This window comes from Neofelis nebulosa, chromosome 6 (assembly GCF_028018385.1).
Source record: "Neofelis nebulosa isolate mNeoNeb1 chromosome 6, mNeoNeb1.pri, whole genome shotgun sequence".
Taxonomy (NCBI): domain Eukaryota; kingdom Metazoa; phylum Chordata; class Mammalia; order Carnivora; family Felidae; genus Neofelis; species Neofelis nebulosa.
This window is the reverse complement of record NC_080787.1, coordinates 145,230,387-145,255,850: the sequence shown is the minus strand read 5'-3', so window position 1 is coordinate 145,255,850 and position 25,464 is coordinate 145,230,387. Positions and strand designations below refer to the sequence as shown.

Genomic DNA, 25,464 nt, shown 5'->3' with positions numbered 1-25,464 from the left:
TACAATCTGTTCTCAGCAAGCAGATGTACTTAAAGTAGAATGATAAATGGGCTTTTAATTCAACATGTATTTGGCTGCCTCGTTAGGTACGAAGGTTGTGTGACTAAGTATGTGGGGGCTGACAGACGAGGACACTGCTCGCAGAAAAATCTGTTTCTCGTGACACTAGCGTCACGTTTCACACGCTGGTCGTGGCTGCGTGCTCTTGTCTAACTCTTCCAGGTGCAACCCCGGACAACGGGTCTGGCGAAAGGACTTGGGGTTTCTGTGTCGTGACTGGGAGGGTGGTAAAGAGGTAGAGTCAGAGGGTGTCTGTCCGCTAACAGCTGGATTCTGCAGCAGTTTCAAAGAGATCGATTGTTACGCGATAACAGTCAAGGACCCGGGAAGAAAAGGTTTAAATTAGAAGTGACCAGTATTAAAAAGCTACTGTGCACCAGGTAGGAAGGAATATGAGAATATTAATATGCCCTGAAATAGAAATAATCACTTTGCACTATGTACACCACATACAATATAACATATTCTTTTTAACATTGCACAATATAAATATTATACACGGTGGAGTAAACTAAATGCAAAATACCTCTGAGGCACACAGAAGAAACGTGGACTAGACTGAACTCTGATTAAAATCAAGACGGGGTTAGTGAAAGGCAGACTGTTCTGCTGTCAGGCCAGTGAGCTCCTGGGCCGGCAGCCACCTCCCATAGATACTGAAGATTCTCAGACCTCAATGTCGTTCGCGTCGATCGCTTCAAACAAAGACTCGTTAGCTAAATACTTGGAGAAAAATCAAACTGTTGCCCCCCCCACTCTAAAGCAGGTCAACCCTACAGGTCCCTCCCGACCTCAGGGTTTCGTGACAGGGACTCTGTTAGTCCGCGGCTGTATTTCCCCTATTTCTTGTGGATAACTTGGTTACTATGAAACCACTGTAAGGAAGCTAGAACAGTATTCAAGAACACCCATCACAGTGCTTAACAAGATTTAATGTACATTTATTCTTAACATGTGGAACATATAAAGATTTTATATTGAATAAATGATATTCATTAAGCCAGAGGAAAAGGAGGAATTTACATCAAGTTTTTTTCTTTTTTTTTTTTTAAACTACATTATCTTGAAATACAAATGTGGATTCTCGTCACTGAAAAATCTTTGAAGTTGTGTTTCTTCCTTTTAGTTGTATTTTTTTCTTTTTTGTCTGTACTGGTAACCATTTTCTAAATCAATCCATATGCAACCATTTCCACACCTTGATTCATGAAGCAAATTGTGATCAGCTGCTCTCCCGAAATAGAGCATGACTTTATACATACAGAAACTTGTACATTACCCTCTTTTTTTTGTTTGTTTTTTTTTTTTGTTTGTTTTTGTTTTTTGTATTTTTTCTTTTTTTTCTTTTTTTGGAGATATGGCCCTAATGAAAAAATATATAAAATAAAAATAAAAAATTATTTAACTCTACCATCGCTTCGTAGTTACCACATCATGAAAAAGAAACTAAAAACTTTGTACTAAAAAAAAAAAAAAAAAAAAAACCAGAAAAAAAGAAAAGAGAAAAGAAAAAATGAGGGTGTGTTTAATGTACAACTTCTATATACATCACAGCCCATAGGCAGTAAAAAAAAAAAAAAAAAAATTTAAAAAATGATTAAAGGAATTGTGAAGAACTGTCACGTGGAAGGTCCAACGACAGACGGCAGACACGACTGACGGTAGTGGTGAGGAAGCAATTTCCGTTGATCGTTGTCAGGTATGTGTTTTCACTCTTAACTTCAAGCGACATTGTTTTTGCTCGTAGCCTAATGGAACCATTTTCCTGTGGAGAAACCAGTATCATTTCATAGTCTGACTACTGACTGACACACCTCCTTGAGCCCCTGTTCCTACATCTCTAGAAGTAGTTTCTATTGCACAGAGCTTTGGGTGATGGGATACAGTTTTGTTTTGTTTTGTTTTTTTCATTATCTGAAGAATGACATGCCTAGGAAGTTGATCACTTTTTCACCTTTTTTGCCTCAGTGTGGTGAAATTTTCCCATCTTAGCATCTTTCGCCGCAATTTGTTTCATTGAAGTCAATTTGCTTCCCCAAAAATGCAACACGACATGGAAAAGAACATTAAAAAGAAAATCTGTGAAAAACAACAAGTGACCTTTGAATGCACTAGACAGCAACTTTGGTTAAAAAAAAAAAAAACAAAAACAAAATAAAAAACCCCAAAAGGATGTACTTATACACACAGACAGCAAATATTAATTTCATAACTGTTCGAATTAATTATTTCTTTAATTCCCAATTGGTAAATAGTGAATGGGGCAGAGGAGCAAAGATTTTCTTTTCCTTCTTCCTACGCTGGATAAACAAGAACAGAAAACAGCCAGTTATACGGGAGCCTCTAGTTTTCACTCACACATGCTGCCTTCTCACTGATGTCATAACTGCCCAATCTGAAACAGTACATCACAGATGACAGACGCAACCAGAGAGTTCAGGACGGCTGATATCGAGATATCCAGCAATCGACCCTCGTGCAGAAGGAATTCCGAGCGGTTCTCGTCCACCCTGGCCATGGCCAGCAGAGCCTTGGCCGCCCTGCACATCATGTCCACGCTCGGTGGTTCTAGAGGCGGCGGCTGCATGTGCATGAGGTTATGCTGGCTCTGCTGATACTGGGCCATGGTGACCCCGTCCTCTAGGAAGCTTATCAAGTTTCCGATGCTTCCCTTCTGCACAGCTATTGCCCTTGCTGCCAGCGCGTCCCCTTGGGCAAGGTTCGATAAGAGCGCCATGGACATTTCTCGACAGACTGGGTTTTTGCGATCCCCAACGTACCTAACTAACGTAGCGTAGAATTTCTCCTGGCGACTAAATGGAGGCGTGGCCAAGATCAGGTCCACGTTGTTGTCCTGGATACTGAGTTTGCAGAGGGTCTCCAGCACAAGTCTCTGAGGCGACAGGACAGAGTTGGGTCCCACGGTTGGAAAGGGGTCTTGTGCCTCTGCCGACGGGCACACCATCCAGTGCAGCAAGCCGTCCAGAATCGGCAGGCAGATGCTTTCTGTGTACGCAGACAAGTCTAGTTGCCCGGAAATGTTGGCCAACGTGACCAGCGTGTTGTCCCTTAGGACCTCCAGGCAGTCCCACCACCACTCGTCTTTGCTGCAGGCCACCCCTTTGTCCTCATCTTCGTCTTTCTCGTAGGTCTGCGGCGCTCGCTTCCTCTCTGGATGCTCATGGTGAAGGAGAATCAGCTTCCCCAGGATCAGCACCAAGCCTGGATGTTTGGACATTTCGGCGTCATTGCCAGGCACAAAAGACAAGCTACGGACAATATTCGACACACAGATGCAGCGCTTGGCCAGGGAATCCTGCCAGTGCGCGATGGTGCAGAGAGGAGTCTCGTCTCGGCTCCTGGGCTCGTCCTCCAGCAGCTTGATGTTCCGGTGACTTTTGGCTTGATGTATCCCAAAGGGAAACTTCCCGCTCTCGGTCTGGGTACCAGGGTTTGCATCTTCGGGCAGCGCCCCCGGCCGAGCACAGAGGACGTCATCGATGGTTGCGATGATGCTCTTCTCTTGCTGCTCGTCAGAATCGCCTTTTCCTTCCTGCTCTTTCTTCCTCCCGGTGGAGCTCAGAGGGGGAGGTGGACGCCTGCGAGGAGGAATTTCCATCTTGCTCTCAAAGTGAGTCTGGATGTGCTCGGTGGTGTCCCCCCCACCAAGCTGCCAGTGCAGAAGTCCGCTGTTGAACTCCTGAACACGACCCAGCTTGTCAGATCGGTCGACCACAAACAGGTTGTTCTTTTTGACTATCTTTATCGGGAGCTTGTCGAACTTGCTAGCTTGCCTGGGCTTCTCCTTTGGATCCGCAGTGGCGTTGGGAGAGGCCAGAGTCGCGCTGCTCCTCTCCTCGGTCTCCGTCTTCCCGTCGTCCTCCTCCTCGTCGTCCTCCTCGTCGTCCTCCTCGTCATCCTCCTCGTCCACACACTCGGTGCCCTCCTCCTCTTTCCCAGACTCGTCGGCCAAGGACTGGCCGTCAGCTCTCTTCCCCGCATTGTGATCAAGTGCTTTTTGGCTGGGGTCTCCCACCTCATATTCCGTAAGAATTCCAAAAATGTCAATTAGGCATTTTCTAAAGTACTCTACTAAAAGTTCCAGAAATCCGGACAGCTAGAGAGGAGGACAAGAACAAGAACGGGGACAATGTCATAACCTCACACGGGGACTGAGAAGGGTAACAATCCTAATAACTATCAATACATTTTTAGGGTGATTTTCACACGTTTCATTTCCTTTTTGGCTGGGCCAAGAAAGAGAAACCATAGATGGGTGGGAACCATCTCCTGAATTTTACATTGTTGACGAAACCACATGTTTTTTATTTGCTTCTTACTTTCCTACTCTATCCGTATGGAAACTTCCGTGTTATTTTCTTACCTTTAATAGTATCAGTGACGGACTGCTTTGTGCTCTTTGTCTTTTCTTCTGATTTAGGTACAACACACTCCATATTAGAAGAGTGGGAACGTGGATTTTATAGACTCATTGACCCAAAGTGAGTCTGTTCTCTTCTGCTATTTATCTGAGACTTGCTTGCCTGGATTTTTATGGTTATTATTCTTAGGATTTTACGGTTATTTTTGTCTCAGGTGCCATAGGTTACTCTAATTTACATTCTCCATATATCTTTGGGAGAAGATAATTTCAGCAATGTAGTCGCTCATGAACACAGAAAATTAAAAACAAATCAATTTAGTCCCTGATAAATGAATTAGAATGTTTCGTCGAATGCAATTTTACATTTCAGTTACCACAACTCTAACTGAAAGACAAAAGCAACTATGAGAACCAGTTTTGTTTCCTTTAAGCGAATGTGTGCATCAAGAAAATCAACACGCTCCATGATTAGCGACTGCCCAAGCTCCCCGCCCCCAGCACCCATGTCACCGCGCTTAGGGATGATAAAGGATTAATAAGGGAGGCCGGAGTCTTTAATGATAGGTGTTTTGGAAATCAACCATACTTTCATATCCTGCTATCAGTTTCCTGAAAGTGGGGTTGAAACAATTATTAAGAAGAAAGGGGAAACTGAGGTACTGACCACAAAGTACTCACTTTTAGGGGATGAAGGCACACAATTTTGCAAGTGAAGGTTTGGGCGTTTATCTCCTCCCCCCCCCCCCCCCCCCCCCCCGCCATACTTAAAGTGAACTTTTTTCCCAGGGAAGGGGAAGGGGCAAGTTACCAAAGCAATTCTGGTTACTAAAGTGTGTGATCAACAGTCGTTCACCCAACAGAAGGCTGAAAGGCCTTCTGAAAGGCAATTACTCTAAGGGAGGCGTATACATTTTTAAATATTTTCTGTTACAGTGGACTTCAAGCGATGTTTATAACCTTATTAATACACTTCCTATCAAGTGAAAAATTGCCTTTCAGGGCTATCATGAAGGACTGAAATGTGAGAAGAAAAGACCAAGTGGAAGATTCTGGTCTAATTTAGACAGAAGCAAGGTAATTAGATGTTTTGGTTTTCTCCTCCCAAAGCAGAGAATTGTGCGTACTCAGTAAGGAGAATTACCTTTTCTTGTTTTTGTTTCTATATATTTCTTTACAAGTCTGTAGCTTAGTTGGGCCATTTCCCCTAACCCTCTGCTCCCCTTCTCTCTTCTAGCAATTAATGCTGGAAGCCACACCTTAAGTCTAGCACTGAACAAAGGACAGCGTTAAGCTTACTAAGATTAGTAGGCTTTTCAGTGACTCCTTCAGAATAAGCTGGACAGAGGCAGGAAGGAAGGAAGGAGACCAAGAAGCAAGTTTGGCCGTGAGTTCACAACTATTTCAGCTGAATGATGGGTATACGGGGGTTCGCCAAGCTGTTCTCTCTGCCTCTCTCTCTCTCTCTCGTACATTTTCTATAATATTTCTTTTTAATTAAAAGGAAGGGATTATGTCTCACTGGAAAGTAGAGTATGTCCCGTTATAAGCTCTTGTGTATTCAGCCTGACTTCAGCGCCGGCTTCGTGTCTGGATTACCTCCCACCCGCCTGCTGATATTCATTCTGAACAACAATTACTTTCACTGTTATCTATGCCGCACACACACATACACACACACGTGTGCACGGGGGACTGTTTTCTCAGGAGAAGCACACGTATGTGTGTGTTTATTATACTGGAGCCTGGAAGGAATTATGATTCCCGGATTAAGCGCCCAGACAGCTCTACATGTGTAACAGCCACGAGGACGGCCCTGCGTCCCGGGGTGCCCACCACTCTGGGCATGCGTTCAAGCATGAGCTCCTGAACTTTCTTGTTCTACCCCGGCCCCTGGCTGGACGGGCGCTGGCGTACCTGGGAGAGACTGAAGGTGGCGACCGTGCTGTCATCGTACAGGAGAATGTTAATGGTGTCCAGAGCCCATGTACTTTCAGCCAAAAGACCGGACTTGAGGGACATCATCACACGCCAGGCCTCAGGAGTAACTAAAACCAGGGGAAAGGACAAGGATGAGGTGAATATTAACTCTGTGCATGAAAGAACAGAAAATAACGAAAGAATAAGAAGAAAGAAGCGGGGTGCTGAGTGAGGTACTGATTTCAAACAAATGTGCCGAGGCGCAGTTAAACGCGATCGTTTCCAGAATTCACACGGAGGGGACGGCTTACTAAGAAACTGCTGTCGTTTAAGATCCTTTGGCTTGTTGGTTACACATGAGCCCAAAGTGCTTCTAGAGGAGGGGGTGCTAATAAGCACAAGGGCCCTTTCTCATCTCCGATTTATTTCCTTTAGTCCCTAACGGACTCTGTAATGACGCCGCAGAGTGTTAGTAATGGAGTCACAGCAAAAAAACTGGTTGTCTTCTTTGGCCCGCTCCATTCCCAAATGTCTCAGGGAGGCCCCACTGGCAGATCTCTGGAAGGCTGGTGAGTATGCGGCAGCACATTCTCAGATATAGAGTCTTGATATTCCCTTGTTGTCCTCTTCTATCCGAGCTCCTGCCCTCAGAACATGCTGCTGACAATTATTAGCACTTTGATGGTTCAGATTTTTCAACAGCTTGGTCTGAGCCAGGGGATGGGAAACAGAGCGACTGTGCTTTTCTTTCCCCCCTTCCTGTTACCGAAGAAGAGAGAGGGGTTAGAGAAGACATTTGCAGGATGTGCCATAAGATGGGGCCGGGAGAAGAGGCCCGCGATAGGTCTGAAATTTCTGTCTCGGGAAACGGGCGGAAGCACATGGCACGAGCAGGCCTGTGCGCTCAGGCGTCACCAGGGCCACAGCCAATGCCAGACATCAGCAGTCATCTCCTGTGCTGGGGAGGGGGGGGCCATGGGTTTCCACCTCTAGGTTGATCTCATCTACGTTTCCTATTTTCTATGAGGCACACAAAACTTTTCTAACAGAAAAGGCAAACTTCCTTTTTAAAATAAGGAACATAGGGGCGCCTGGGTGGCTCAGCCGGTTAAGTGTCCCACTTCGGTTCAGGGCATGATCTCGCAGTTTGTGGATTTGAGCCCTGCATAGGGCTCTGTGCTGATGGCTCGGAGCCTGGAGCCCGCTTCGGATTCTGTGTCTCCCTCGCTCTCTGCCCCCCCCCACCCCCATTCACGCTCTGTCTCTCTCTGTCTCTCTCAAAAATAAATAAACATTAGGGGCGCCTGGGTGGCGCAGTCGGTTGGGCGTCCGACTTCAGCCAGGTCACGATCTCGCAGCCCGTGAGTTCGAGCCCCGCGTCAGGCTCTGGGCTGATGGCTCGGAGCCTGGAGCCTGTTTCCGATTCTGTGTCTCCCTCTCTCTCTGCCCCTCCCCCGTTCATGCTCTGTCTCTCTCTGTCCCAAAAATAAATAAAAAACGTTGAAAAAAAAAAATTAAAAAAAAAAATTAAAAAAAAAAATAAATAAACATTAGAAAATTTTTTTCTTTAAATAAGGAACATAACTTTACCCAGGCTGAAGACAAACACTGATCTAACATGTGCAAAGACACGTATAAAAATTTAAATACATTTATTTATGTGCACACGCATAAACACACAGACACATGTGCATATTTTTACGTATATCTTTCCATATATAAAATGGTGCTCGGTGTCTGTATCTCCTCCTTGTCTCCAGCACCCCTCTCTCTAAAACTCCTTACTTCTCTCTCCCTCTCTCTGTACAGGTCCTGAATTCTGATGGTTGAAAACATCTCTAATATCTTTGATTTTCTAGTCCCTGTAGTAAATGATTTCAAGTCAAGTGATTTTGAGATTTTTGAAAACTTTTTTGTATGACCAAGATCTATAATTTCCTTTGCCGTATTAAAAGGACTTCAAAAATAATGCAGAAAAACTGTGCGTACTCCTAGATGTTCCAGATCTCTAATTAGCATTCAGAACATCCCAACAGAATGAATAAACACGATTTGCACCCGACTGAAATAGCTTCTGGGCCCATATCTACCAGCACCGGGTTACCATCAATTCTATACATCAAAGCATATCAAATTCCGTATATGCTATATATTTATCTACGTATCACATGCAGGCTTTTACTTTTTCCCGGGGAAGCTCACGGTCTGTATGTTGTTACCAAAATTACAGAGTGGCTCTTATTTTCTCAGGCCACCTCAGCATTTCATTAGCCTTTCGGCTGTTAGGCTCACACTGCAGAGATTAAGTGCCTGGTTAAGGTCAAAGCTTTAAGCTCAGAACGCGGTACAGGACGTAGTCGCTGAGGATCCCCTGGTCTCTCACTTGGGGCTCTACTCTCGCGCACAGATAACGCTCCTGTGGAAAAATCCCACGTCAATTCACGCTCCTCTCGGGCACTGTTTCTGAACTCGGATCAGCAGCTTCCAAGTATTGCCCCTGCGTAGAACCACCGCTTGACAGCTTGTCGTCCTAAGAACTTCATCCCTTTGAGATTAACAGGAGCTAGATCTAAGCTAACATGAAAATTCTAGAACACAACTGGGCTTCATTTCCCGACCGAGCCCGGAACGCTTACCGATATCTTTTGAGGTAATCTTTCGCCTTTGTTTCAAGACTGGCTGCGATGCCTCGACTGAGCCAGGAGGGAAGGTGATCTCCCTTCGGATCGGGGGTGGCTGGGGGGGCGGGCCCGTGACCTGGGCCGTGGGGACGGTGGGCAGGACCTTCTGCATCTTCAGAGAGGGCAGAAAGGGAGACTTGCTGGGAGACATGCGGCTCTCCAGGGAGCGCTGGAAGGACGCGGGGCTGGGGGCTCTGGAGATGTGGTTTGGCAGTGATGGAGGCGTCTGGTAGGATGACTGAGGCGGGCGCGTGATGGGCTGCATGGAGGCGGGAGAGGACATATAAGGCTGACGTTGGCTGACGTGGGAAGGCCACTGGCTCTCGTGATTGATCCTTTGCTCGGGTACCAGCATATCATCCGTGCGGTTCATGCCTGGATACGGGGGGGCCTGGGCCGGGCCCCCGGGGCCCTGCCGGTTCTGGTAGGGGTAAGGCATATCATTGCGCGTCGCCCACATGCTCTGCTGAGGCCCTTCGCTGGAGGACGACTGCATGGGGCCGCCCATCATGGGAGGCGGGATCCCGTGCGGCTGCATCTGCCCGGGGCCCTGCACCCTCTCTCTGTTGTAGGGGTATGGGTACTGCCCCTGGATGGGCCTCCTGTCCGGTCCGGAGTAGGAACTTCCGTACTGGTTATACATCTCTTGCTGCTGGCTGCCGAACTGCATGTTGTACATGTCTCCCTCGTGGCGTTTGGCCGGAGGCCCATACATGCCGTCCATATGGCGTTTGTAATTCTGAAATTCATATAAAGACAAATCACACTGATGTGCTTTTACAGGTATAATCACACACTTAAATTATGCAAAACAGTTATTACCTGGTGGAATGTTCATTTCAAAATGGGTATGGGAAGCTCCTGTGACAACTAAGGACTAACAATTTAGGCACTCTATTTCCGGATTAGGGTACCACATCACGGACTCCGAAGAGGGTTTCCAAAGTTTGTTTTCGTGTGCTTGGAATTTTCTGTGGGGAAAAGAAAGCTTCCTCTCTCTTTTTCCTGGTAGGTATCCCTCCTCCCTTTTGGGATTTCTCAGGGCTGCAATATAGGAGGACGTGGCTTTGGAGATTCCCGCACAGGCGACGCCAGACAGGGGCTCGGGACTACACGAAGGTGCCTCGGCAGGAAGAGGAAAACTCTCACCAGAATGGACTGAGCTTCCCGAAGGCCAGCCTGAAAGCCCCTGGACAGATTTCTCAGGCCTAGCTTTGCGTTAGCAGTGTCTCCCCACGGCATCTGGCTCCTCAGACCGGGCCTGCATGGACACCCTACGGTCTACGGCCCCCACCCCGACTTCCAGCTGTGCAGGTCAGAGTCTCCCCCGCAAGCCCCACTGGTCCCAGCCTCTGACAGCAGGCCCGGTGCAGCCCGTGTTACTAGGTTCCCCTCCTGGGGACATCCGGCTGTCAGCACCCCACCAGGTGGGAACCTCCTGACGTAGAGAGATGTGGATGTGTTCGTGTTTTTTCACCTCACCCAGAAGCTGTTTAGGACCAGCTGGTGTAAAAATAAAAGTCACGTACATACACGCTCCAGTAGAATTCAATGCTTAAGACCCCTTCCGTGTTACCAGAGGTCTTAGACCTGAAAAGTTGTTTCGAGACAGCAAAGTCCTGTGTCTGAACGGCCACAGCATGGTGGGCAATTCTCTGCATCAGTAGCGACATCTGCAAGGTTATCTTACACAATTCAAGACCCACGGCCGCGTAGGCCAGCGTAACCCGCCCCCCCCCCCCCCCCCCGCCATGTCAGCAAAACACGCGGTCCTTAAGATCTTGTTTTTAAAAAGCCAATTGACTTTTAACTTTTGATACTGGTATATAATATTTGATGTTGTTTTTTTTCTTCTACACACCTTCTTTAAAACATCAACAAATTTCAGTTCAGGCACCTGACAGGACAACACACACACCAGACACCCGTTTAAAAAACCTTTACTCCGGCCGGGCGTTATTTACAAGGATGAACGTCCTTTGCTTCCTACAACATGTTATATTTGTTTCGGGATCCCATATATCAAGAGCTTTTTAAAACGTGCTGACTTTAAAATCCTAACAATATTTTCTAGCACGAGCAAATATATCCTGATTGTTCAATAAATACCACTGTTTTTTGTTATACTTCCTAAAACTTCTCAGAAGTAACGCAAATTTGAGTTTTAAACAGAAAGCACAGAGATGCATTCCTGCCCGCCAACTCACCGGCTGCTGTGGATACAGGCCGGGCTGGTGTCCTCCATATGGCGGCTGTCCTGAGGGAGGGCCTTGGCCTGGGTACTGCTGCCCGTAAGGTTCGTGCCTAGAATGAGCCATTCAAAGAGAACTTCATTTTCAAAAGACCTCAGGCCGAGGGAGAAATGAACAGTTCACTGCTGGGAATTCTGCACCCCTGAGTGGTCTGGTCTGTCCCTCACTGCACAACACCTTCCAGCAGAGGCACGCCAAGCAGAAACAGCACTTGAACTTTTAGCCAAAGGGATGGGCACACCCGTTTTGGGAACGCTGCCAATCTCCTGGCTAGTAGGTGTGTGAGGAGTCCCGGCAGGACAGGCTGGCACCCTCTGCCTTTGAGAGGAGCCTCCGCCCACCCACTGACGCGGCCCCGGGGAGTGTCACAACATGGTGATGTGAGGTGTTCATGAAAGCAGGAGATAACAAAAGCAACGTACGAATCAAAGCAGGATTTCTGGGAGTGCCAGAACACAGACGTATAACCACGGAAACCGTCTCTACTTATTTTCTCATTATGAATAGGAAGTGTTCAATCTCTTAAAAAGCGTACTTCCCGATTCATCCAAAATGATACTGAGTTAGCTGATAATTGTAAAAATAGAACTACTCAAAATTTTGAAGTCCCATGACCCTACAAGGCCACAGAAAAGAGTAACAGAGAGGACTTACAAGAGTGACGGGGTTGATTTAAACGTACTCCTACGTTTAAATCTTTTTTACATTTCTAAATCTTAAAATGGGAATGACTAATACACTTATTTTTCAACTGCCATTACACTGAGCAGCTATAAATACCATAAAAGTAGCACGCTTAAAAGAGCAATAGATTTGAAGTTTAAAGAGATAAACTGGTTTATTTAGTGTATCGATTGAATCCTATAAGAAAGACAATACTTGGACTGAATATATCCCTAAACTGGTCACAGAATGAAAACAAGAAAGAAAATAAATGAATTTTTAGAAGATCACGGGTAAAACAGACATAGGAGACGTGCTTGCTAAGGGCATTAACAGCTAGAAGGAAGCTTACAGTTGAGGAAAGAAACAGAATTGACATAGATAAAATTTAAGCTGAACAAAGTAGCACTTTTCAGAAAATCTAACAAAGGTAAATAAGCCCTAATGTGGTACAGCCAGATGACCTAAACCAGTTCTAGAAAGCATTCTAGAAGAAACAGAACAGCACATCTGCCTGGGTTCATTTATGAATATATGTTCCAAGAGAGTTGTTCTCCCAATCTCATTGGAAGGTAGGAAGGAGACAAGGAAGGAAGGAAGGAAGGAAAAGGAAAAAAGAGCTTCTCTTGGATCCTCAAAAACGGATCTAAGTCAAATCCCTGCTCCAGCACACTAAGCATGATGGTTAACTGGTTAACGGACACACCACAAATAAACAGTCACCACACTTATGGCCAGGGTAAGAATCCGAAGTCTAGGTTCTTAAGTCGCTACTGGAAAGTACCAAATCACTTTAAGCTTGTGATGGCTATGTATTCGCAAGAACCAGGTGCACAGAAAATGCCAGAAAGAAATATTATTTGGTAAAAACAGTGATTTTCAAACTTCCTTCCTTCCTGTTTGTGTTATGGGGTGGGGCGGGGGTGGGGAGGGAACCTTCCCAAGACTTCACCACTGCCTGCGGCCCAGCAGGTGGGCAGTCTGTGAGGAACACCACCACACCAGCCACCCCTACCCCAAGCCATGCCCCTGTGGCCACAGTTACAGAGTCCTCTAGTGAGCCTCAATTTCCTTCCAAAATCACAAATATTACATTCAAGACTTTGTTTCTGAGCACCTGTGGGACGGTGAGGTAAAGAACCTCCCATCCAGGGGAAGGGGCTTTCATAGTAAGTACTTAGGTCAGGGGCACAGGTAAGGGGCCTGCTTCACAAAAAGAAGTCTCCCATAAGCCACTATTTTAGGAAGCAGTTTCCGGCGACCTCTCAGAGACACTTCAATGACTTTCCCTCCATCTAACTAAAACTAATCTGGATGAGCGCTGAAGCCCAACATTTCGGTGTCCAGAGGCCACCCTGAAAAAAAAAGACTGCCATGGCTTTCCTCAGAGATGTTTCTTAAGGAGCAGAGTATTCTCTCTCCGTTTCACATGTTCGCAGGGAAGAATGGAAACATCTGAGAAGACAAGGCCTGGAAGACTTTTTCGAGAGCTTGCTGGGTGGCTTTCCCGAGGGAAGAAATGCAGGTGGGAAGGCGGTCGGGGGATGCTACACGCCCGACTTTGTGGCCGTTCACAGGAGGAGCCACACGGGGCAGCTGGAGGTGGGGGTCTCGGTGCGGGGACAGGGGCCGAGCATCCGGGTGCTGAGAGGACCACCTGGTTCTCAGGCGTCCCCCTCCCCCGTCCTGAAGGCAGCCACCCCACACGATGCTTAGCGGGAAAGCAGGTACTGTGTGCTGTCGTCGGCTCCCCGGGCTCGGAAACGCACGTGTGAGGAGAGTGCAGTTTCTAGCACTCTCTCCGTGTCGTCTTAGAAAACACTCACCTTCGGTCGTAGCCGGCTCCGTAGGGAAACTGCTGCCGCCCCATGCCCAGACCGGATAGCGCTCCGGAGGGACTCTGGTTATACACGTCCTGCACACTGCTAGTGGGCATCTGTCCTTGAGTCATAAAGGGCTCACTGCTCCCAGGCACTGCAACATTTTAAATCACGGATATAAAATTAAGCATTTTCGACCCCCAAGGGGCCCAGACAGCCCTTCGAGTCATTTCTGTTAACCTCAATACGGCAGATGTAGATGTCTCAGTCTTAACATGGCCGACAACAATACAAACCAATGAGTGTAAGGTCTGGACTCAGGAAGGACCCCAAGATCCCCATCCCTGACCCCATGCACGGGCCTTAAATGAGCCCCCACCTGGAGTACCGGTAGAACCCACGAATATGATGGGAACATGGCTCCCGTGATTACATTACACTCGATGGCCAAAGGGATTTCACAGATGTAACTAAAGTGACTCATCAGCTGACTGGTAGTCAACTAAAAGGGAGATTATCCAGGAGTGCCCTTTCAATCTGTGTCTAGAAGTCAGAGACACCCGCCTGCCACCCTTGAGGAGGCACCCACCATGCAGTGGAGAAGGCCACATATTCACAAAGGTGGCAGCTTCTAGGACTGTGAAGGCAGACGACAGCCAACAAGACAATGAGACCTCAGTCCTTCGACTTCGAGGAACCAAATCTGCCAACAACCTCAACGAGCTCGGAAGAGGGCCCTGAGTCCTGGCTGACATGCTGATGTCTGCCGTGTAAGGCCCTGAGCTGAGAGCCCGCGGACACATGGGACCGTAAACTGATGTTGTTTTAGGCTGCTGAGTTTGTGGTAATTTGTTATAAAGTAAGGTAGAGAGTGAACATCGGCCCTTTCTTGGGTGGGTTATCAAACTTCTGAGTTCAACTCCTTGTCGATGAAGTAAAGTTGGTAATACCACCTCATGCAGTGGTTGTGAGAAAGAAACGCATATACAGTTGACCCTTCTTGCGCGGGTTAGAGGTGCTCACCCCCGCGAAGTTGAAAATCCATGTACAACTTTGGACTCCCCCTTAAAATTAACTACTAACAGGCCACCGTTGACTAGAAGCCTTGCTGATAACATACATAGTCAATTAACACATATTTTGTACGTTATACGTACTATATACTGTATTCTTACAACAAAGCTAAAGAAAAGAAGAGAAAATGTTAAGAAAATCTTACGAGAAAACACATTTATGGGGCGCCTAGCTGGCTCAGTCAGTTAAGTCTCTGACTCTTGATTTCAGCTCAGGTCATGATCTCTTGGTTTGTGAGATCGACCCCTGTGTTGGGCTCCATGCTAACACCTCGGAGCCTGCTTGGGATTCTCTCTCCCTCTCCCTGGCTTGAAAGCATGCTCTCTTTCTCTCTCTCTCAAAATACATAAACTTAAAAAAGAAAAGAAAAGAAAAGAAAAACATTTCTAGTACCATACATCTATTTATTGAAAAAAATCTGTGTAAACCTGTGTTGTTCAAGGGTCAGCTGTATGGGTAAAGTTAGTTCCCTTCCCTTACGGGGGAAAAAAGAAAAAACCTTAGCACGAATACCTATCAGCAGACTCACTCCAAAACCAGGAAAAGGAAAACCACTAGGGAATTAAGAATAACTCAAGAATGGATGAAATACTAGTATTTCTATCAGGACGTAGAGTGGCAATTAGGTCAAATATGCAAATTAGCATCAGCTCAGAGCCTGAAGGAAATTGGGTCAAGCCCAAAAACTAGCCTGTAGGCAAATTAAACATTTTAATGCAAATCTTAATTGGTATACAGTGCTACTACCTTTCTTCATCCTAGGAAGGTTACTTTTATGTGACATGAAGCAAAAGCTGATTAAACGTCTGTGAGCTGATGGAATTTGCTAGAACAGAGGTGCAGATAATGGGGTCTCACACGGGCGGGGGGCTCTGTGCTTCGCAAGTGTGCTATCTCACACTGTATCTTCCACTTTAAGTCCACGTGTGGTAGAATGAGTTTTGATGTCACTTTCCGTTTTATAAATGGAAGAACAGAGACAGGCAAACATTAAGGGGGATAATTAAAGTTAAACAGCTTAATTCCTTGATACAAGAAAAATTCTTTAAAAATAGGTAAGGAAAAAGACAACCAGATTTTTAAAAAAATGGGTAAACGCACAAATGGACATTCAGAAAAAAAGAAAACAAATGGCCCATCAATATATGAAAAGGTGTCTGATTTCACTAGTAATTAAAGAAATACAAGTCAAAACAACTATGAGGCCCTCCCGTCCCCTCCACTCCTCCCCCACCATCTGACTGGCAACTATTAAAAGGACTGATAATGATCATTCTTGGTAAGGGAGTGAGGGCCACACACTGTTCCACGTTCATGTGAAGAGTATTAAACTGACAAGCAACTTTTAACTTAACTTTTAACTTGGAGTGTCTGTGACCCATCCACCACGCCACGAGGCACCCAAGAAGCTCCACGGGACGGCCCATGGGGGAGGCCCCCTAGCCGACATGTTCAGATGAGTTCCCAACAGACCCTCCAGATGACAGCGGCCATTCAAGTGATCGCGGCTCCAGCAGAGTCCCTAATCAGGCTTCCAGGTGACAGAGGCTGCCTCAGGGTCCCGGCTGACAACTCGAAATGAAGAACCACCCTGCCCACCAGAGGACTTGAGACATACCCAAGTGTTGTTGTTTAAAGCCACTTTTTGTGGCAGTTTGTTAAGGAGTAAAAGATACTCCGTAAACTAAAAAAAAAAAAAAAAAAAAAGTTCACATCCTTTGATTCGGTTATTCTTTTTTTTTTTTTTTTTAATTTTTTAATGTTTATTATTGAGAGAGAGAGAGAGAGAGAGAGAGAGAGAGAGAGAGAGAGAATGAGCGGGGGAGGGGCAGAGAGGGGGGAGACACAGAATCCGAAGCAGGCTCCAGGCTCCGAGCTGCCAGCACAGAGCCCGACGTGGGGCTTGAGCTCACGGACCACGAGATCATGACCTGAGTCGAAGTCAGTCGCTCAACCGACTGAGCCACCCAGGTGCCCCTCGGTTATTCTTTTAAGAATCTATTTCACAGACACACTCTTACACATGTGAAAAAACAGCTATACATCAATAATCACAGCTTCATGTTTTTTTTTTTGTTTTTTTTTTGTTTTTTTTTTTATTTATTTTTGGGACAGAGAGAGACAGAGCATGAACGGGGGAGGGGCAGAGAGAGAGGGAGACACAGAATCGGAAACGAGCTCCAGGCTCCGGGCCATCAGCCCAGCCCAGAGCCTGACGCGGGGCTCGAACTCACGGACCGCGAGATCGTGACCTGGCTGAAGTCGGACGCTTAACCGACTGCGCCACCCAGGCGCCCCCACAGCTTCATGTTTAAGAAGAGCAAAGCATGATGAAACAACACGTTGACTACTGGAGCATTAAGAAAAAGGATGATGTATAAAGATATTAACGGGTATTCAAAATATACTGTTTAGATATACAATATGTAAATATTCACTTACTGTTCACTCGTAAGCAATTAATCAATCCTTCAATCAGTAATGAATTATAGAAGTGGGGGACGGGCGGGTGGGGCCAAGGATGCTTAGGGCCACCGAGGCTGGGACAGGTTCTGGTCTCTGCCCTATACCACGCTGTAGGCCAGCGGCAGCAAAAAAAGCGGGCTTTCCCCTAATGTTGGTCATTACATAAGAAATCGGAGCACCACCAGTTCACCGACAGAATAATGTGAACCGAGGAATGCGAAACTTATTGTAACAGGGACGGGGCAAGAAAAAGATTTGTTTCCTGTGGGTTTTCTGTTTATCTGCTTTAATTTGGTGCTACACCAGCATGGTAAGGTAGCAGGTGAGCTGAAATGTCCCGGGGAAATGTGAGAAGGGGGTCCCCTCTCAGCCACTGTATCACTTACACAGTTGATGAAAACACATGATACAGCTTGCTAGTGCCTAACAAGGTAATCCACAATCATCCCCTCCACCCAATTTATTTTCACAATAAGAAAAACTGTAGGCACACAGAAACAAAAGAAATACAACTCTCAGTGTCTAATACAGCATACAGGTGGGGCTATTGGAGACGGTTCACATAGCTTTTGAAGCCAGATTCCAAACACTACTAATTATTTTCCCCATGTTACTGTCCTATTTTCAGAGCCTAAAAATGTGATACAACCACCATCAGCAAGAACAAAATGTTCTTTCTAATATCTCATACCACTAAGAAAAATAACCACCTCCAACGTTTACAAGGCTTTTGAGTTTCTGAGCTTACAGATTTATTGCATGTTCTGTAGAATATTCACTTGGAACAGACAGCTCTGAAACTTTTTGAAACGAAAAATTAGATTATTTTACTCTGTGGAACATACCTGAAATGTTATTAAGAAATACACATGAAACATAATCTCATTTGGTAGTTAAACGATACATGCCTAATACTTAAAATGTTGAAATGGGGCGCCTGAGGGGCTCAGTCGGTTGAGCATCCGACTTCGGCTCAGGTCATAATCTCACGGTCTGTGGGTTCGAGGCCCACATCAGGCTGTGTGATGACAGCTCAGAGCCTGAAGCCTGCTTCGGATTCTGTGCCTCCCTCTCTCTGCCCCTCCCCTGCTCACACTCTGTCTCTCAAAAATGAATAGATGTTAAAAAAAGTAAAAAATAAATACTTAAAATTTTGAAATGATTCATTTTTGCCTTTCACTGATCCATAACAGTTGTGAAAACCAAGGCTTTGGGCTTCACGTTTCTCTCGACTAAGGATAACATATCGAGAAATTCACATACCCCAAACATCTAAATAGAGGTACTACTGTTTAAGGGATCCGAGAAGCAATTCCGTGAAAACAGTATTTGCTCTTTTTCTGTATTTCTTCCAATGATATTCACTATCATGCCTCAATTTCACAGCGCGCCTGCACCTGGAAGGGTGCCAAAGAGCTCGGAGTGCGTGGGCCTCGGGAGGCGCTCAAAGGGCAGAGGCTTAGATGCTACGTTCTCAGAGCCAAGTGAGCGCTGGGGATTGATGAGCATAAAGGGAAAAACCACGCTGGGTGTTTGCCAATGTCCATCAGAACTCTCCCAATTCTTGGTGATCCCATCCATCCCATCATGCTCCATCCCACTCCTCTGCTCAGTTCCCTCAAATGATTCCTGATTCCAACGCTCTGCCCAGCTCCAGACAGACATTCCGCCACCTATACCGCCTTAGCACATCCCCGAGTCAACACGGGACTTCTCTCTCGTTCCTCCCGCAGCTGTCCATGGTGCAGGCGCTAACAGTGAGCGCTGCCAGCGGGCCCCTTCCCAGGCGGGCGTCTCCAAAGTAGTAAGGTCGTCACCCGCTCAGTAAGGTCTCACCTTGACCCCCACGGTCAATCCAGCAAGCCCGGCCTGTTCTTTCTAAGTCCAGAACGTGTGATGAGTGCTTCTGCTTTTCCCTTGGCTGCTGGAATCTGACTCCGCCCTGTCATCTCTCCCCTGGACCATCACAGTGGTCCTGCCAACACACTCTCCATAGATGCCCAGTTATTTGTTTTTTAACAAAAGACCCAGTCACGTCACTTCCTACAGAACATCTCGCGGCGAGGGTACAAACCCAGACTCATCCCCAAGCCCGGGGAGGCTGAAAGTTCTGGCCCAGTGGCCCTGATGGCTTCGGTGCACTCAGCCTCCCCCCTGCCCATTATCCCCAGATGCCTTCCACCTCCTCAAACACGCCAAGCCCACTCCTGCCTCGGGCCTTCCCCCTCCCCTGAACTTCTCTACTCCTCATTCCTTAGGTCTCAGCAGATAACCGACATCCCTCAAAGCCCTCCCCTCCCGACCATCCCCTCTCATATGTCCTTCCCTTCCATGACCCTTAACCCGTATCGCCGCACTTGGTGCCCTTCCTTCCATCGACCACCATATTTAATTACGTATTTGTGGTTTCGCTTACTTTTTGTTTGTTCCCCCTAAGACGCCGTCAACTCCGGGAGGAACTACGTCTGACTTATCACACTACCTAGCACCTAGCCCCTGCCCAGCCCATGGTATACAACAAGGCGTGCAGCACGAGGGAGCGCCAGGAGCACGCGTGCCTACTGCGTGCGCCAGTCATTTCTTCAGTGGGCTTTTTGTACATGAACTCAATCCTCGTCACATCCTTTAGGCAGGTCTTGTTATTGCCCTAATTCCTAGATGAGGAAACTGAGGCACAGAGCTACTGAGTACTTTTCCCGAGGCCAGAAATCTAGTAGGTTGGGGAGCTGTGGCTCAGACATGTCTCTAATGGGTAAGTGGGTTGGCTGCGTGGTGGCAGAGAGGAAAATGCCCTCTGGGCCTAGTCTGCTCCCTCCGCATTTACCTTTTCTCATTCCACCGAAGGGGTCCTTGTTGGGTTCATAGGGCATCCTGCCCATCACGTCAGGCATGCTCATGCTCTGCTGGTACGGGGCACTCGGGGTCATGGAGTTCCGTTTTGGGAACGATGAGTCACTGGCGTCTGAGAACGGGTCGTGCACGCTGACTGTACCGCTTCTGAAGAGATGAGGACAAGGAAAGCACAACGAAATATCAGGAGTTGCCACCAAATGCCCGATCGGGAAACGCGCCTGACTTGAAAGTTTTTCACGTAAAAACCATCCGAAAAATTACACGGATGTAATTTCTTGGTCGACACTTGGAAGCTCGTGAGGCAATAACAGCCCTTTTACAGTCTGCTCCAGGACATTACGAGATCGATAAATGCGATGTTGTGGGGCTCGCGGAGATCTCCTACCGTACACACCTTCCACCTTGCATTGGGGTCATCTGTCCATGCGGGGTAGACGCCGGGGTAGGTGGCTTCAGGTCGCCTTGTACGTCTGCCATCGAATTGCTGCTGGTTGACTGGGGGGTCTGAGGACCTTGCAAGGACCCTGAGTTCGCTGGGACGAGGAGTAAGAAAGTAAGGAAGACACTAGGGGTTATCGAGTAAGCTCATCCTCCCTACTTATTTAAAAAAAAAAAAGTTGGGAAAACAAGACACCATCTTATTAGAAATAGTAACAATATCCATTACTGGTAACGACGTAGTAAAATTAGTTGCTCTTGGATTCTTTATAGGGAAAATTAGTAAAAGGTTTTTTTGTTTTCGTTTTTTTTTTAGTAATCTGTTTGGCAACATACTTCATTTGTGAGCCATAAAACATATTTATACCTCTTGACTGGGTAATTGCTTTCCTGGGTATTTATCTCAAAGAAAATAATCTAATATAAAAAAAGGCTTTAGGCAGAAAAATGTTTATTTCAGTGTTGTTTATAATGGAGATAATCTAAATGTCTGAGAGTAAGAAGAAAAACAGGATGAAAAATTTGGTACACCAATTTGATGGACTATTGTGCTATTTTAGGGGAAAAAATTAGAAAAATGAGTACCAGGTCTTAGGCAATGAGAAATGTTTAAGTTCAAATGCAATGACACAAATTAGTAATGAGCCTTATGTCACTTCGATGCCTCCTCGATGTCTGGATATGTCTATGCTCTGTCATTAACAGAGTCATTTTTAGAGGTATGGAATCAGATTTGTTATTACAAAAACTGAAGCCATGCTCTTTGGAGTTCTTTAATGTCATTATCAGGGTCCCAAGATTCGGCTTTAACTATAATTACATTATAACAACAGAACTCAGAATTGAGCAGATCTTTTCAAAATTTCAACTCATCTTATTGGAAAACCTAGTATTTTAAGGGTTCTTGCTTTATCATAGGCCTCTGCAGGTTAGATGCTCAACAGACATTGGTTTCGTTTATTAATGAAACAAATACTTAACTGGATAAATAACACGCTTACTATATCGCAAGCTTTATTTCTACTCCTGGCACGCCAGTGTCCAAAACTGACAAAAAAGACACAAATTCCTGCCCTCGTGCGATTTATAATAAATGCTTTCAGAGCCATTACACATGGCAGAATTTCTAGTGCTTGTAAGTGATGATACTGTACAAGTTATTAGCTATAGTCCCTTTCTTACAAGCTGTCCAAGACTCCCTACAATCACCACCAGCCACATTTGACTGCAGAGTAAACGGGGCTCCACAAATCCCTGGAGACGACAGAGTGCACTGGGAAGGAGTCAGAGACAGAAATGAGCCCAGCACTTCTACTCCGAAAGCCTCGGCTGAACACAGAGGTCTCCAATGAGCTCAGGTCAGCCCGGGCCTGGCCGGCGGGGGGATGAATCCCGACCCCGGCCGCCAGGGCCCTGCCTTCTGTATGAGGTGTCCTGTGGGTGCCTGGGACCAGAGGGTGCCTGGGTCCAGAGGGACTCAGGGAAGTTCCCAGAGATGCCGGGAGGACTAACTTTAAAAGTAGACAATCTTTTTCATGCTAATATCTCAAGAGAAAAGCTTAGGAACGCATGCTTATAAACCAAACTTTGGTGAAACCCTGGAAATACATATTAAAAAGGTAGATGGTAATAAAAGAAAAAAAGCAGTCTTCTATTAATATGTAAGGATAATCCTCTGACGTGACTGCCCCACAGAGCTGGCAGGAGAAACAACGTGCTTCTGGGTTTTTTTCTAAATCTTTTGTTGTTGTTGTTGTTTATTTATTTTTTAGAGAAGAGAGAGAGTGAGCATGAGTGGGGGAGGGGCAGAGAGAGCGGAAGACACAGAATCCGAAGCAGGCTCCAGGCTCCAGGCTCCAAGCTGTCAGCACAGAGCCCGACGTGGGGCTCGAACCCACGAGCTGGGAGATCATGACTTGAGCCGAAATCGGCCGCTCAACCGACTGAGTCACCCAGGCGCCCCGAAATTAACGTGCTTCTTCAATCACAGAACAGAGTCCACAGAAAGCCTATACGGCTTCTTTGGAAAAACGGTTCACAGGCTGTGATTTCAGAAGGACCCTTATTTACAAGTATTCACATTTACAGCTAATAAAAAAAAAATGGAAAAATTCTTCCCTCTTGCCAGTGTGTTTTCTGTTCCTTTCAGGAAAAAAAAAAATGAATGCAACCTCTTGAAGCTCCCTTAATAGATGAGGCTAGCACAACTCTCTAGGATACCCCTACCTTTTGCCAGAAGCTACAAATGTATACTCGAAAGTAAACAATGGAAAGGTTATGGAAGGTTAAGTACATTCACACACTTCAGACCGTACAGCCAGACTCCTAACTGGGAAGATGATTTACACAGCACGAACCTGGTGCCCTACTTCTGGCTGGGGCTGCGGGAAGGAGGGAAGGGAGAACAGCCGATATGTCCCAGGTCTACAGCGACTAGAGGTCACCCGGAGGGCACCTTTGTTTATAACCTGAACCCCTTTCTCATTTATCTTCCGCTGAGGATTCCCTAGCTGGATCCATGACAGGTTTTGTGACATCACCTGTCAGCTAATAATAGAAATGCAGTCAGCCACCTGCCAGCAAAGATGGATGGGTTTTTGGTTACCGACTTACTAATTGAATGTGCGAGCTTCCTTGCTCCCCCCACCCCCCGGCCCCCCACCCAGCTTACGGGCCGCGCGGGCCACTTGGGGAGGCCGATTCCCGCAGCTGTTCAGCAGGACTCCACAAACTTTTACGGGCTTGTCATAACGAGATCCCCACTGGTGCCTCAGAGGTGCAACCATACCCCAGGCCTTGCCCGGCTTTCATTCGGGAGCTTTCTCTCGTGGACTTGCTCTAGTCACTGGATGACAGCCACACGGCCACTCACGAGTGAGGATCGTGGCGCGCCCCCAAGGGCTGAGGGGTGACACCTCCCAGAGGCTGGCAGAAATGAATTTCAGGCCACGTCAGCCACGTCGCCTCAAAAAGGGGGGCCGGGTGGACGACTCACGATGCTAACAGGGCCAAATGATCCGGGATTTGGGTTGCTTCCGAGCGGCCCTGTGAAGAGCAATCTGGCATGTTTCTCAGGAATCTTTTAGTTTAGTTTGCCTGGACGTGCTGGTAAGAAAGAAGCTACAATTACCTTCTTATGGGAAAGACGGACTTCTAAGAACACGAATCCTGGCTGAAGATGAGGTTTTAAAAATTTTGTAGTATACGAAACCCTAACATGGCTCACGGTTGGGAACAATTATTATTATTTGTTTTCCTTCTTTGACGATAAAAATGCTTCAGAGTCGTTTCCCTTAACGGATGCCAGGTGGGAGCGTGGCTTTTTGGTTATGGGGCTGATGTCGGTCAGGACCCTGCTGACCAGCGTGCGTGTCCTTCTGTCTGGCTGAGCGGAGCATCTCGAGCGGCGCACAGAACAGGTAAGGAGGCAGGCTGGCCCCGTGTGCTCCGCACGGGGCCGCCTGGGCCGCGCCCTGACTGGGAGGCTCAGCTCAGGACGCCCTCCTTCCCCTGCTTCCTGTCTCACAAGCCTTTGGACCATGTGGACCACTGAGAAGAATGTGCCATCAGAAGTGCATCTGCAATCCGAGCTCTTTTGTGCAGTTAAAACGATAATGTTGCCACAAAAACGGTAGTTTTAAAAAAAGGGAAAAAGGAAAGAGCTGACTGTTGAGAGAAGAGGCCCTACACTTTCTGAAGGGTCTATGCCTCAGCGGGATTTCTTGTACTGAAGCTGGTCACGCTGGGAGAGCCATTCTCCATACAGAAGTGCTGCCCATTCAGTGACACGAGCTTTTCCCCGGCAAATAAAATATACCTTTACATCTTTGCAGACATCGCCACTTTGGTCCCTCCACCCCACTGAGTTTTTATTTAGGAAAAATAGTTTCAGAGCCGTTCACAGGCGGCTTGTTTTACTCTGTGAACGGAATGTAATGTTGTGAGACTTTTAAAATTAGATTTCGCAGTTTTTAAGGTACACCGTAACTGCAAAGGCTTCGAATCCTTAAGGGTGGGGCCGGAGAGGATTTCTAGTTGTGTTCAGAACTGTCAGATCTAAATATATATCGAGGTGTATTCCCTGCAAGTGGGCTTTGGCCCACGGAAGTAGCTATGTGAGATCCCTTGATTCGTGACCTTAGGTACTAGCACTGCCATCCAGAAAGCAGCGAGAGGAAATAATTAAAGAGACAACAACTTCTCTCTTTGGGTCACAGACACCTTCTTCTGTGTGCAAAAGGCTTCCCTGTCACAATGCTATTTCAAATACGGACAGAGGAATACAGTAGGTCTAGGCATAATGCCAGGGCTGGATAGCACTCACTAGCAGGAGATCTGGGGCCAGTTAGTCAAGATTTTATGTGCCTTAGTTTTCTCATGGACTTTGGGACAGTATCTGTGCATCATAGGGGGGATGAGATTGAATGGAAAAGCACTTAGAAAGGTGCCTGGCACACTTTAAGTGCCTAAGAAATACTGCCATTTGATCCCAGGGCAATCCTGTGTGATGGACAGTGGCAGGTACGGCCAGCCTCACCTTGTACGTGGGACGGCACGGCTAAGTGCTGACCCCATCACAGGGCTGGGATGTGGCCAGAAAGACAAGAACACGGTTGGGTCGGACTTGAGTGAGGTCACCACCCAGAACTCAGGAGGATGTAAATTTCTTCCTATCCTGAATACTGTATTTATTAGAATATAATGAGTCAGTAATTTGGAACGCTAACAGGTAAGAACTAAGGCCAGCAGGAGAGCTGAGAGAATGGCAGGGTCTCGAACAGTTGAGTGGAGAGACAGGAGAGAAGGCATTCGCTTGGTTTTGCTTATGAGGATTTAGGTGAACTGCGTTATTCCTA

General features: G+C 46.7%; 1 protein-coding gene across 12 annotated transcripts in view; it reads right to left on the bottom strand.

Annotated features, from left to right (window-relative positions):
• Positions 1-980: 980 nt before the first annotated feature.
• ARID1B (AT-rich interaction domain 1B) overlaps positions 981-25,464 on the bottom strand; it is a 450,488-nt gene continuing 426,004 nt past the window's right edge. For all 12 annotated transcript variants that reach the window (XM_058736206.1, XM_058736204.1, XM_058736199.1 and 9 more), the window contains 7 exons: positions 20,565-20,703; positions 20,142-20,314; positions 13,784-13,931; positions 11,250-11,346; positions 8,998-9,781; positions 6,359-6,489; positions 981-4,177 (listed from right to left, as the gene is read on the bottom strand). In XM_058736206.1, the coding sequence (XP_058592189.1) occupies positions 2,441-4,177; positions 6,359-6,489; positions 8,998-9,781; positions 11,250-11,346; positions 13,784-13,931; positions 20,142-20,314; positions 20,565-20,703 (3,209 nt within the window). In that variant the 3' untranslated portion in view covers positions 981-2,440. The remainder of the gene's footprint in view (positions 4,178-6,358; positions 6,490-8,997; positions 9,782-11,249; positions 11,347-13,783; positions 13,932-20,141; positions 20,315-20,564; positions 20,704-25,464) is intronic.